Source organism: Bos taurus, chromosome 25 (genome assembly GCF_002263795.3).
Source record: "Bos taurus isolate L1 Dominette 01449 registration number 42190680 breed Hereford chromosome 25, ARS-UCD2.0, whole genome shotgun sequence".
Lineage (NCBI taxonomy): Eukaryota > Metazoa > Chordata > Mammalia > Artiodactyla > Bovidae > Bos > Bos taurus.
This window is the reverse complement of record NC_037352.1, coordinates 29,781,486-29,795,956: the sequence shown is the minus strand read 5'-3', so window position 1 is coordinate 29,795,956 and position 14,471 is coordinate 29,781,486. Positions and strand designations below refer to the sequence as shown.

Sequence of the window (14,471 nt, the reverse complement as noted above, 5' to 3'; positions counted from 1 at the left end):
GGACTCGTGTTGCTTCGGCATTAAACCACTGTAATTCACAAGTGTGTCAGATGCTATTGAGAAAGATCAAGAGAGCTTGCAAGGGTAAATCGGAAGAAAACAATGCCGCTGTCCCTGCCCACAGAATAGTCAGGGGTTTTGCACCGTGATGCTCGGTTATGCCCTGTGAGGATCTGAGGATAAACAGATACAATTAAGGTAGGTGCCACTGGTGTGGTCTGTGACAGAGAGGGTGAACTGCTTGGCGGCTGGTTTTCTCTGCTACAGAACTTAACATTCTTGCCTGGTTGGTTGTAATGATGCAGGAGATTTAGGGGACAGCATTTATTAAGCTCTGAGAGTACCCGCTCCCAGGTGCCTCTTAGGTGTGCCAGAGTGGGTCCCTGATCATCCCTGCATCGGGTCCCTGCCCAGTCCTGCTCCAGGAACATGCAGACGAAGGCAGCAGCCATCAGGAGTAATGGGTAAACGAGAGCCACCGTACTGCTACCAAAGTCTTTCCTAAAACTGCCTTCAGCGCACGGTGCCTGACCCAGGGCTCCCCTGGGTCGTGCTCATAAGTGCCAGTGCTGAGCGCATCCTAATGGTTGACCCCGTCCCCTCCTGAATGTCTTTCTCTGGACATGCGTATTCAAGCAGCTCCCTGTTTCTAGTCCTGAGCGAATAAGTTTCACATCCATCCTGCCTGCCGCCTTCCTAGGCTTTTTATCCAAGACTCATTTTTGGTGGACCCAAGGCTCTTCTGTTCAGGAAGAAAGAAATACCCACACACTGCAAGAGACCATCATTCTAATGGGCCTTGTCCCCAAGGCAAGGGGACCCCACCCTTGAGGGCAGATGGAATTTGCTAAGGTCTTAGGTTTCTGTCATTTCTGTCGAGGGATAGGTTCAAAGGTTGGTTACCATGCCATCTGGGCCCTGAGACAGGGCTGTGTGAAGAGTTTTTGGACAGAAACAGAGAAGTTTCTCCCTGGCTTCCATTTGAGCCCAGCAGATGAACTGGCTTCTTTTGCTTGGATAATTCTGGAACTCTGGGGCACCCCTGGGGACCCTGGGCTGAGCAAAGCTCGGACTTTCTTCGAAGCATTAATTAGCTTGTACTACACAGACAGGGTGCAGCCAAATTGTTATTTAGCTGGCAGCGCTGTCGAGGGCTAATGAACATGCTGGGCTGTCTTCACTCTGTGGAGGTGGGCGTCATACTTGCACTTCCTGAGTGGAGAACGCGTCACCATTGAGGGCTGAAGGGAGGACTCCTCTGGCACCTTCTGCCGCCGAGATGCTGCGGCTCTGTGTTCTCTGCTGCGTGCTTACCTCCACACCCCAGGCCCACAGGACCCTTCCAGGCTGGGGAAGAAAAACGCAAAACATAAATAGGGTGTTGAAGGATCAACCCTCCTCCACTTAATCTGTGTTCCTGAAGGAATTTATACTTGGTAAACAAGACCAGGAGCTGACTGTGGCTCAGATCATGAACTCCTTATTGCCAAATTCAGACTTAAATTGAAGAAAGTAGGGAAAACCACTAGACCATTCAGGTATGACCTAAATCAAGTCCCTTATGATTATACAGTGGAAGTGAGAAATAGATTTAAGGGCCTAGATCTGATTAGAGTGCCTGATGAACTATGGAATGAGGTTCGTGACATTGTACAGGAGACAGGAATCAAGACCATCCCCATGGAAAAGAAATGCAGAAAAGCAAAATGGCTGGCTGGGGAGGCCTTACAAATAGCTGTGAAAAGAAGAGAAGTGAAAAGCAAAGGAGAAAAGGAAAAATATAAGCATCTGAATGCAGGGTTCCAAAGAATAGCAAGAAGAGATAAGAAAGCCTTCTTCAGCGATCAATGCAAAGAAATAGAGGAAAACAACAGAATGGGAAAGACTAGAGATCTCTTCAAGAAAATTAGAGATACCAAGGGAACATTTCATGCAAAGATGGGCTCGATAAAGGACAGAAATGGTATGGACCTAACAGAAGCAGAAGATATTAAGAAGAGGTGGCAAGAATACACAGAAGAATTGTACAAAAAAGATCTTCACGACCCAGATAATCACGATGGTGTGATCACTGACCTAGAGCCAGACATCCTGGAATGTGAAGTCAAGCGGGCCTTAGAAAGCATCACTACGAACAAAGCTAGTGGAGGTGATGAAATTCCAGTTGAGCTATTCCAAATCCTGAAAGATGATGCTGTGAAAGTGCTGCACTCAATATGCCAGCAAATTTGGAAAACTCAGCAGTGGCCACAGGACTGGAAAAGGTCAGTTTTCATTCCAATCCCAAAGAACGACAATGCCAAAGAATGCTCAAACTACCGCACAATTGCACTCATCTCACACGCTAGTAAAGTAATGCTCAAAATTCTCCAAGCCAGGCTTCAGCAATATGTGAACCGTGAACTTCCAGATGTTCAAGCTGGTTTTAGAAAAGGCAGAGGAACCAGAGATCAAATTGCCAACATCCGCTGGATCATGGAAAAAGCAAGAGAGCTCCAGCAAAACATCTGTTTCTGCTTTATTGACTATGCCAAAGCCTTTGACTGTGTGGATCACAATAAACTGTGGAAAATTCTGGAAGAGATGGGAATACCAGACCACCTGACCTGCCTCTTGAGAAATTTGTATGCAGGTTAGGAAGCAACAGTTAGAACTGGACATTGAACAACAGACTGGTTCCAAATAGGAAAAGGAGTTCGTCAAGGCTGTATATTGTCACCCTGCTTATTTAACTTATATGCAGAGTACATCATGAGAAACGCTGGGCTGGAAAAAGCACAAGCTGGAATCAAGATTGCCGGGAGAAATATCAATAACCTCAGATATGCAGATGACACCACCCTTGTGGCACAAAGTGAAGAGGAACTAAAATGCCTCTTGGTGAAAGTGAAATAAGAGAGTGAAAAAGTTGGCTTAAAGCTCAACATTCAGAAAACTAAGATCATGGCATCCTGTCCCATCACTTCATGGCAGATAGATGGGGAAACAGTGTCCGACTTTATTTTTCTGGGCTCCAAAATCACTGCAGATAGTGACTGCAGCCATGAAATTAAAAGACGCTTACTCCTTGGAAGGAAAGTTATGACCAACCTAGATAGCATATTCAAAAGCAGAGACATTACTTTGCCAGCAAAGGTCCGTCTAGTCAAGGGTATGGTTTTTCCAGTGGTCATGTATGGATGTGAGAGTTGGACTGTGATGAAGGCTGAGCGTCGAAGAATTGATGCTTTTGAACTGTGGTGTTGGAGAAGACTCTTGAGAGTCCCTTGGACTGCAAGGAGATCCAACCAGTCCATTCTGAAGGAGATCAGCCCTGGGTGTTCTTTGGAAGGAATGATGCTAAAGCTGAAACTCCAGTACTTTGGCCACCTCATGTGAAGAGTTGACTCACTGGAAAAGACTCGGATGCTGGGAGGGATTGGGGGCAAGAGGAGAAGGGGCCGACAGAGAATGAGATGGCTGGATGGCATCACTGACTCGTTGGACGTGAGTCTGAGTGAACTCTGGGAGTTGGTGATGGACAGGGAGGCCTGGCCTGCTGCGATTCATGGGGTCGCAGAGAGTTGGACACGACTGAGCAACTGATCTGATCTGATAGGAACTTAGGCAAAAGCAAGGGATTCTTGGAACAGTTACTAGTAAATCCATTCCCACCCTGTTTATACTTCATTCTGGAGGGTAATCTTCTCTAGTGTAAGCAATATTGAAGTTTTCCCAAAATTGGTATTGGGTGAAACTTTGAACTGGTAAGTATAAAAGTAGACACACTTGTTAAATTCTGCCACTTTGATCTTACTGTTGGCACAAGTGCCTGAGATAAACTAAGGGGGCTTCTTCAGATGACCTTGGCCTACCTCTTGTCTAGAGTCAGGACTGCCTCCCAGGGTACTTGCCTCCTTAGCTGCACATCGACACACACGCCAGGTGGATGCCCTCAGCTTTTGGAAATATCATCCTTCCCTAATTCACATGTGCACACTGTCAAAAGAAGGATTTGAGGCTTCCCATGTGGCTCAATGATAAAGAATCCGCCTGCCAGTGCAGGAGATGTGGGTTTGATCCCCTAGAGGAGGAAATGACAACCCACTCCACTATTCCTGCCTGGACAATTTCACGGACAGAGGAACCTGGTCAGGCTACAGTGCATGGGGTGTCAAAGAGTCGGACACAACTTAGCGAGTGAACAGCAGCAACAGAGGATCAAGGCCAAATATAAAGGAGAGGAAAGGGGAAACCAAAGAAAGAGAGCACTAAGGTAGACCCGAGTTCCCCGGCAGGCGAGGCAAGGAGTAACAGGAGGCTGTAGGGTGATCGGTGTCCTGGAGTAAGTGAAGAAACTAGCTTTTCCCGGCACCAAAGTTCAAGAGCCTGGAGGCCTCCGTCTCCCACAGCCTGACTCAACTCTCAGTGCGTTCCGTAGGGTCCAGCTTTAGCATCTCCTTCCTTGCATATCTGTGACGGCTGATACGTTCTCAGGAAAAGGGATTGTGCAGAAGCCCAAGCCGTGCAGCCCAGAGTCCAGCTCTGTGGTGGCCACTCCTGTGCCCGGATTAGACGTTGTCTCTCAGACTGAAAGCCTCACCCCCCAGAGGTGTCTCTGAAGAAGGGAACCCGGGGCCAGATGCTGCCCCAGAGAGACTGAGTGCACATGGCCACGGCTCCTGGTCCGTCAGTCAAGAGCCTTGCTTCCCAGACGTACGTGGCCGTGGAAGCCCTGCCCCACCGGCGGTGTTCTTCCGCGTTCGCAGTGCTGAGCGTCGGCATCAGTGAAAGGAATACCTCTCTTCGGTAGTGGCAGCCCAGCCAGGAAAGAGAAGAGGGGTTGAATTACTTTCCGCCTCCTGACAAGCACGTTTCTCTTTCCCCGAGTGTTGCCCGGGTAGACTTCAGCTGTGTTCTTACTGTACGTACTCCCAGCGGAGGTCTTAGGGGACCAGAAGCCAGTGGCATTGTATTGGGTTGACCAAAAAGTTCGTTCAGGTTTTTTCCCATAAGAGTATACGGAAAAATCCAAATGAACCTTTTGGCCAGCGCCAGAGAAGTGGGCGTCCTCTGAAGTCTAACTCCGTTGTGTCCAACTCTCCAGGTGCTGCACACCCAACTGGGACCCCGTTCGGGCCGCCCCCCCATCACAGCAACTTCCTTACCCCCGCTGCCCACCTCGGTGAGTTGTGTCCCTCATTCACGGGCATTGACGCGTGTGTCTCAGAAAACCTGCGTTCCTGCTGCACTTTCTGGCTAGCGGGCCATAGTCCTAGATAGGTCGCTTACCATCAGGAGATGGAGGTAACCTCAGAGATGTTTGAATCCAGGCCATCCATCTCTAGGAGTTCACCACCTCTTACACCGGGCTCTTCAAATAGGAGATCCGTGTGCAGTTGTGGTTCTGTGTGGAGTTACTCAGTGTGCAGAGGGTGGAAGCCCTGGGACCTCGGGGAATCCACGTGTACAGCAGCCTGTCCCCACTGATGGGAGAAGACAGTGAACTCTTGCCCATAAAAGGGCACCCCTGGAGGTGGAGAGAAAGACACTATGATGTAATGTAGAGACAGTATCTCTTATTTTTTAATCATTTCACAGCCCAATTCATTTATCTCTTCCTAGTACAGGGGATTTATTCGTGGCCTTTATTTATTTGGTATTTTCACACGTGTACCAGCACATGCGGGCAACGGTACACCCAACCACAGGGTGTAGGATACGTGTGACCTCAGCCTTCCATTGGGAGATTTTAAGCTGCTATCTTAACTTCTGTTCCATCAGAGCTTACAGGGCGCTTCCTGAGAGGAGGAGAGACAGGCAGGGAGGCATGTGAGCACACTGTGGCTTGAGTAATGTTCCCCACCCAGCAGAGGAGAGATGGGGGCCTTTCTTGACGGTCCCATGGTTAAGACTCTGAGCTTCCGCTGCAGCGGCGTGTGGGTTTGATTCCTGGTCAGGGAACGAGGATCCCACATGTATGCAGCACAGTGTGGCCAAAAAGAGCACAGCACAGTTCCAGGAAATAGCCCCCACAGATATTTTACTAACCCAATGCCCAGATCCAAAAGGATGAAAAACCCTTTGGATAATCTGGTGGGAGAAGTGAGACAGATCGCGTCTGAGTATACACGTGGCAAGGGGCCCCCACTGCCTTCCCAGGAATCTGTGCTGCCTCACTCAGCGGAGTCCTACAGCCATGCCCTTCTTCCCAATCTCGTCTGCAGAGCCTTTTAATCGGCCGTCTACATTCACGGGCCTGGCAGCCGTTGGTGGCAACGCCTTCGGGGGACTTGGAAATCCTTCAGTTAGTGAGTACCTCTAGCTTTTTACAATCCACCTTAAACTGTCTCCTCTGATCTGTCGATGGCTTGAGACCTTTCTAGATGAAAGGAACCATGCTTTTGGGAAATAAATGTAGGTTATAGCATTGCCAAAGCAAGCCCAGTCAGTGGAGTTAGGTCTAAACTAACCTCTAGCACACTGTTGATACATGCTCCTGAAGGTCAGGAAAGGTGGTCAGTTGACCACCACAGAGTTTGCTAAAGTTCCTCATTTCATCCTACGCCATCTCTAGCCACCCCACGTTTAGCCACAGCACTCATTAGATGTGGGCTTCCCTGGTGGCCCCGTGGTAAAGAATCTGCCTGCAGTGCAGGAGACCCAAGTTTGATCCCTGGGTGGGAAAGATCCCCTGGAGAAGGGAATAGCAATCCACTCCAATATTCTTGCCTGGAGAAACTCACGGACAGAGGAACCTGGTGGGATATAGTCCACAGGGTGGCAGAGAGTCAGACACAACATAGCGACTATACCACCACCACCTGTTAGACGTGAAGACAGCCTGTACATTGCATCTTGCTTCAGTGGAAGTGAGAAAACACGCTGAAGAACAGGAAACCATGCCAGGCTCAGGACAGCCCAGAGAGGGCAACATCCAGGAAGACTAATTTTCCACCACTGAGAAGTCAAGGGGCTTTCCAGGTAATCCAGCAGCTAGGACTTCACCTTCCAACGCAGAGCGGGGCTGTGGAGTCAATACCTGGGGGGCAAACATCAAAACAGAAGAAACAGTATTGTAACAAATTCAGTAAAGACTTTCCAGAAAAAGGGAGTCTGTCTAAAGTAGGGAGGGAGTTGCAGCTCTTCCGGTTCTAAACACCCTTTAGCCACTCAGTATCAGCTTGTCCTGTCCACACGTCCTGCCCGCCACTGCAGGAGACTTGAGATGCAGCTCCGTCCCAGGTCCTCGGAGCCTGGAGACCCTCCGTGTCTGACCCTGTCTGGCCTCTGCTAACGCTGGTTTCGGTCGCTGAGGCTGTGGACAGGGTAGCAGTCGTGTTACATTAACAGGGCTGTGGTGGGCAGAAAAGAACCGCAGATTCTACTCTGAACAGAGATGTTAACCCAAGTCACACCATCCATGTCCACCCTCCTGCATGCTGGGGTCCTCTGCGCGCACCTGTCAGGCTGAGACCCTTTCCTTTCTAATCTCCCCTCTCCACCCCCGTCTGCCCCTTTGCCTTTGGTTAGAAAAAAAACAGGAAAAGCTGTGAGCTTACTTAACCTCTCCAGTGTAGGACACGTTCCTCTAATGAATCTGTTAATCTCCTTTCCTTTTCCAGCTCCCAATAATATGTATTCATTTTAACTCTGAATGCTGTTAAAAGTTTTTTGGTAAGTACCTTCATTACGGCGGATATATAATTTCTCTGAAACCTTTTTTGTTCTCCACTTCACCATTTCAGCACCCAACTCAGTGTTCGGCCACAAGGATGGCCCCAGTGTGCAGAGCTTTAGCAACCCTCACGAGCCCTGGAACCGGCTGCACCGAACGCCTCCGTCGTTCCCGACCCCTCCGCCCTGGCTGAAGCCAGGGGAGCTGGAGCGTAGCGCGTCCGCTGCAGCTCATGACAGAGATAGAGATGTAGATAAACGAGACTCCTCCGTTAGTAAAGATGACAAAGAAAGGTACGCAAAGAACCCGCTCTCGAGTCCCGATGGGGGAGCCCCCTCTGTGCCAAGTACCGGCCCCCCACCCCCGACCCCCCGGCCCAGCCTCGAGCTTCAGCTGTAGCCTCGGCCCCTCACGCAGCCGGGACGGCGCCCCCGACCCTCCTCCCCCCAACCACTGCCACGCCCTGAGCCCAGCGACCCTTGTCCCTCCGGCCCCACAGGGCCTCGTGACCACAGGCCAGTATCGCAATTCTAGGTCCAGTACAAAGCGAGCGAGTCCCGGCTCAGCAGCAGTGTCCACACCCAGCCCCCCCGCGAGCCCTAGTGTCTCCAAACAGAAACCGCTCTCCAAAAGGTAGTGAGCTGGAGCCTGGACCAGACACACACGGCATGAATCAGACCATATTTGCTTTCGAGTTCGTGCAGTCCATTGACTCATCCATAGGTTTTTCGCTCTCTCTCCCCCTTTTCTTTTTGTTTTCTGTTAGAAAGCCATGTTTTGCATCGTCTCATCATATTTTTCTCAAATTCTGTTCAAACTCAAATCCTGGGCTCACAGATGACCGCTAAGATTTTGCTAACCCATATTCAAAGAAACCTCACCAAGCAATTTGGGTTTCGTGTCACCAGTGGATAATTTATTTTACTAACCGATTTTACCTCCTTACGTGGTAGTCCATGCCTCAAAAAGAAGTAGCCTTAAAGAGGAAAAACATCTGAGTTTTTTTTCTGAAGAATGTCATAAGCATTCTTGACAAGGCCTTCCTCCTGCTTGCCTCCCTTTCTTGAGGGTATTTTCAATTTGAGTGAAATAGCAAGGACTACATGAGATACATCGGACTACAGGATCTTCCCTGGTGGCTCAGACGGTAAAGCGTCTGCCTACAGTGCGGGAGACCTGGGTCAATCGCTGGGTCGGGAAGATCTCCTGGAGAAGGAAATGGCAACCCACTCCAGTATTCTTACCTGGAAAATCCCATGGACAGAGGAACCTGGTTAGGCTACAGTCCATGGGGTTTGCAAAGAGTCGGACCCGATTGAGCGACTTCACTCACACAAGATACACCTGTCGCAAGATACTCAACAACACTTCCCTTTGGGAACTGAAGTTTCCAGTACGATCCAAATCTTTTGTTTTTGTTTTTCTTGAATGTTGTGTGCATGTGTGTGTACGTGTTTTGTAGCGATCTAAAAGAATTTAACTTTAGAGGCTCTAAATGCAGCAGCTTAAGTAGCTGTTGCATCATAGGCCATCATGCTAAGTGATTTCTTTCTTATAAAAAGACAAGTTTTTTCCTTGGGAGAGCATGGTAAAAATCTCTCAGCCAATGGGAGGGCCATTTAGGACATCATGACATACAGCTCTGAGCTGCCAGAGCAGGTGCCCCTGGAGGGGCCACCCCTAGACCAGGAGCTCTCTAGATGAGCAGTCCCCAACCATTTTGGCACGAGGGACCGATTTTGTGGAAGACCGTTTCTCTGTGGACCCGGTGGCAAGCAGGCAGAGAGGGTCTCAGTTTTGTCTGCTACTCACCTCCGGCTCTGCCGCCCCGTTCCTGACAGGCCACAGCAGAGGGGTGCCAGCTCCAGGCTGGGGGAGAGGGAACCCCTTCTCTAGACGGCCTGTCAGTGAAGGAAGAGCAGGACTTGGCAGCTCACCTTTCTCTGTTTCTCTAGATGGACTCACAGTGGCCTTTTGGATGAAAGGAAATTCAAATACACTTTTCTTTATCTTACCTCTTAAAGATGCTCTTCTTCTTAGCCTCTGCACATTGTCTAGAAACAGAACCTTGTAGGGGCAGCCTTAATTCTCTCTGCGGGGCACCCCTCACCCTCTGGGCCCCCCAGGCCTCCTGCTCCCCCCCCACCACTTTCTGTCTCGGGCTGTCCCTCGAACACCCTGGTCTCGGCTCTCCGTGTTCTCCCTCTCCTCTGTCACTTCGCATTGTGTGCCCTGTATTCTTAAACCCCCACCCCAGTTCACAGACGGAACTGGTTCTCTCCGGCCCCTTAGCTTTCGTGTCTCTGGACCTGCTGCGTCTTCTGGCATCAGATCCTGGCTTCTCCTTCCTAAGACAGAGGTGCTTTGTGCGACCCCAGTGTCCTGAAACTGGTTTCCTTTCGAGCCCCTCGGGGGCTGCATCTTGGATGCCCCATACCTGCAGCCTTTACTCTGAAACCAGCCCTTCTTCTTGCTGTCAGGAGAGAGATTTTCCCGTGATCCTCGGGTTGTGCTCCCCTGCGGGCTCAGAATTGCCGTGTTGGAACTTGATTCTTCATCCTGAGAATCTAGACAGGCAGCCGCCCGGCCCCATCACTGACCTCATTGGTCGGTTCAGGTTTCTGAACGTTCTTCCTCCTGGTCTTGATTCAGGTCGGTGCCTCTTACATACACAGTTACGGCCCCTCACACTCTCCCACCCCTCATCCCTCGGGCTTCACCCGCTCAAGCCTCCTCTGGAGTCTAGGCCAGTCAGGTCAGGGTGGCCGGCTGGGCCTCACCTCAGGCAGCCGGCTGGCAGCCCAGCTCACCTGCCTCCCGGTGTCCCATCTCCTCCGCAGGGAAAGCGTCGAGAAGAGACACTCCAGCCACCCCTCTCCAGCCCCCGTCCTCCCGGTGAGCACCCTGGGACACGGCCGCAGCTCCAGCGAGCAGATCAGGGGGCATTTGAGCACCGAGGCTCGCGAGAAAGACAAGTGCAAGGACAGGGAGCGGGAGCACTCGGAATCGCGCAAGGATCTGGGCACGGATGAGCACAAGGCGAAGGAGGGCCCCCTGGCCGAGAAGGACGGCCATGGCCACGAGGGCCGCACCGCGGGTGAGGAGGCCAAGCAGCTGGCCCGGGTGCCGTCGCCCTACGCGCGGGCGCCCGCCGCCGACAGCGCCCGGCCGGGCAGCGCCGCCAGCCGGGACGCCGAGCCGCGCAAGGGCGAGCCGGCCTACGAGAACCCCAAGAAGAGCGCCGAGGTCAAGGTCAAAGAGGAGCGCAAGGAGGACCACGACCTGCCCCCCGAGGCCCCGCCGACCCACCGGTCCTCGGAGCCGCCACCCCCGCCGCCGCCGCCCAGCTCCTCGGCCGGCGTGCACCCGGGGCCCCTGGCCTCCATGCCCGTGGCCGTGGGGATGCCCGGGATCCACCCCATGAACAGCATCAGCGGCCTGGACAGGACTCGCATGATGACGCCCTTCATGGGCCTCAGTCCCATCCCGGGCGGGGAGCGCTTCCCGTACCCCTCCTTCCACTGGGACCCCATCCGGGACCCCCTGAGGGACCCCTACCGGGAACTGGACATTCACCGCAGAGACCCGCTGGGCAGGGACTTTCTGCTGAGGAACGACCCCCTGCACCGGCTCTCGACGCCCCGGCTGTACGAAGCCGACCGCTCCTTCCGGGACCGGGAGCCGCACGACTACAACCACCACCACCACCACCATCACCACCACCCGCTGGCGGTGGACCCGCGGCGGGAGCACGAGCGTGGGGCGCACCTGGACGAGCGCGAGCGCCTGCACGTGCTCCGCGAGGACTACGAGCACCCGCGGCTGCACCCCGTGCACCCGGCCTCCCTGGACGGCCACCTGCCGCACCCCGGGCTGCTCACGCCAGGGCTGCCGAGCATGCACTACCCGCGCATCAGCCCCACAGCGGGCCACCAGAACGGACTGCTCAACAAGACGCCCCCGACGGCGGCGCTGAGTGCGCCTCCCCCGCTCATCTCCACGCTGGGGGGCCGCCCCGTGTCCCCCCGCAGGACTACGCCCCTGTCCGCCGAGATCAGGGAGCGGCCTCCCTCCCACACGCTGAAGGACATCGAAGCCCGGTAAGGAGCGGACAGGACGCCCGGCGGGACACACAGGCCCGCGGGCCGCGCGGCGCCGGACTTGCGGGCCTGCCCTCCGCGCGCGCTGGCCAGGCCCGCGTCTCCAGTGCGGTTGGGGAGCCCCCAGCGCTTCCCTGTGTATAAAAAAAAATTTATGTATAGACTCGGTGCAGATTTTGAAATGTTTTTTGTATATTCTCTGTTGAAATTTTTCAGATCTTTTAGCCGATTCATACGTTCTCATGTCTCCCCACTCTTGGTTTGTCATATAAAACTTTTTTTGATTTGAACCAAAACAGTGAAGATGACAACACAACACCCACGCGGTGATAACTGGGGGGTGGGGAAGCCGACAAGAGTCCACACCATCCACCGTGCAGAGAGCTCTTTGGGGTGAGAAGGGAAGGCCATGTACATAGTTATGTAAAGAAAAAAAGGGTGGGGGGGGCTTGTTGCTTCATGAGCTAATGGTTCATATATGCAAAAGGGTAAGATGAAAGCTTTACTTTGTACAGATGTAAATAGATAAAGATTAAGTAACATAATACATTAATACTTCTTAAAATGTGCTATTTGCAGACTTAATATCAGCAAGCACAGCCGGCTTCGGCTGTGTTCCCCATGTATTGTTCTAGACAGCTAAACCCTTCAACTATGCAATGAATGTTAGGGCTTTTCACAAAAGCCCGCCTAACTCAAAGGAGCCTTTTCAAGTCCATTTACAACATACTTAAGGTCATATTTTCCCTGAACAAGCACTTAACGTGATATGACTGTTTTCCTTGCTTGTTTTTTCAAACAGAGAATAATACCTGATTTTGCAAATTGGACCCCTAGGCTGAAACTTTGCATCTGAAGTTGCTGCTTGTGGGCCTTTGGGTGCGTGTAGGGGCGGGGTGGGCAGAGTGCAGCCCTGGAGAGGTAAACCAAGGCCGGGAACCAACCAACCAGAGCCAGGGAGGATGGGAGTGGTCAGATGCCAAAATCAGGGGACACAAACAGGCCGCCAGCACCTCGTCACCATCTGTCACGTGATTTCACACACCCCTCATGTGGGAACCATGCGTTTTTCAGTTTCCTATCTGTACACCCCTTCTCATTCTGTAATGAGATTCAGTTGTACCCAAACAGATCCTGAAAGAAAGCTTCGCGTTTTCTCAGATGATGGATATGTTTTCACTGTATTCAATAACTGATGAAGTTCAGGAGCACGTTCCCTAGCATGACTCACCACGTTCCTGTCGGTAACCCAGTCCAGGAGGAGCCAGAGCAGGTCAGCTTTGTGGGGCCGGGGAGCGTTGCAGAGGGCGAAAGGCGGCAGGCAGAGAGACAGTCTTGTGTGTGCGTGTTTTTGAGTTTTGCATCAATCTTACTGTCTCTTCATGATACTTTTATCATACAGTCAGCCTCTTGTCTACCTAATTTGGAGAGAATATGACTTTACTAGCAGAGATACAATATATCTTGTCTACTGGACTGTAAAATATGTGTATGAAATAAAATTAGTTCCATTTGGTCTTCTAGTATATTAAAGTGCTATCTGACGTTGTTATCCTGTTTTTGCAAAAAAAAAAAAAAAGTTAACTACAGACCATTGTTTCTAATAAGCAGAGAGATCTATTTTAGTAGTCAACTGAAGGTTTAGTTGTGAGTTTCAGATTTTGTGAATTCCAAATGTTGTGCAGTGTTTTTTTTTTTTTAAGACAACAACTAAAAAGGAAAAAAAAAAATCCAAGGAATATGTACACTGGAACCGTAGTGGTAGCTTTCAGTATTGTAAAGAGATTGTTCTATACAGACCTTTTTGCTGTTCCTCCTGTATGTAATAAAGTCCTTTCTAGATCCTATGTGAAAAGAAACGTGAAGCGACTTGCGTCTTCAGCATGTTCTCATCGGCGGAGCCTTCTTGTGTTATGTAAACTGTGCCATGTTATTAAAAAATGTGAACCAAGCTTCCAGCTGCCTGTTTGTGTGGGGTGGCCACCTTACCACAGGGACGAAGCCGCGCCTGTGAGACAGGCCAGGCCCTGGAAGAGAAGAGCCTTGAAGCCTTGAGTGCGGACGGAAGGCTGGCCGCCCTCTCTGACACACGTAGCCTCTACCGGTTAGTTTCTGTAGACGTCTGCCCTCCGTACGACCAGGAGTATTTGGCTTGATTGCATGTTCTGAGTCCTGGGGAGGTGATTTTGGATTGCGTAGGGGGTGAATATGCAGGCTGAGTTAGCCAGAGCCCTTTGTGTCTTGCACCTCCTTCAAAACCCCGCGTGTGCTGTGGCTGCGTTGATGACACCTGACCGAGGGCCGGCTTGAGCCTGTTCTTCGCATCGCATCTGAGGGCTCAGTCTGCCGTGTGTGACTTCAGACCTTCCAGGTATGTCCCTGTCTTTTCCTGTGTCTTGTTGAATTACCTGGCGTAACCCTCACCAGCTTGCAGATCTCTCCATCCTCTAAAACCTGTTTTGTCTTTTCAAGATGTAAAACCTGTTACACTTCCTGGTGTCCACATGATGGATGATGAGTGTGTGTGTCTTAACCGGAGGAAACAAAGGCAGTCCGGCTTTAGCAGGATGTGGGTGGCTGCTGTTGGAGAACTAGAAATGGAAACGAACAGAAACGGGGGGCTGGCGGTCTATGCTGAGGACACCTGCAGCTTCACAGGCAGAGGGAGGTGGTGCTGGCACAGGGGGCTCTGGAAGGCTGCTGGCTGGGGGCAC

General features: G+C 51.6%; 1 protein-coding gene across 10 annotated transcripts in view; it reads left to right on the top strand.

Moving 5' to 3' along the window:
- The window catches only part of AUTS2 (activator of transcription and developmental regulator AUTS2), a 1,215,681-nt gene extending 1,201,973 nt beyond the window's left edge, over nucleotides 1-13,708 (top strand). For all 10 annotated transcript variants that reach the window (XM_059881699.1, XM_024985248.2, XM_059881698.1 and 7 more), the window contains 4 exons: nucleotides 5,087-5,164; nucleotides 6,207-6,290; nucleotides 7,728-7,950; nucleotides 10,498-13,708. In XM_059881699.1, coding sequence (XP_059737682.1) covers nucleotides 5,087-5,164; nucleotides 6,207-6,290; nucleotides 7,728-7,950; nucleotides 10,498-11,761 — 1,649 coding nt within the window. In that variant the 3' untranslated portion in view covers nucleotides 11,762-13,708. The remainder of the gene's footprint in view (nucleotides 1-5,086; nucleotides 5,165-6,206; nucleotides 6,291-7,727; nucleotides 7,951-10,497) is intronic.
- Nucleotides 13,709-14,471: the final 763 nt, after the last annotated feature.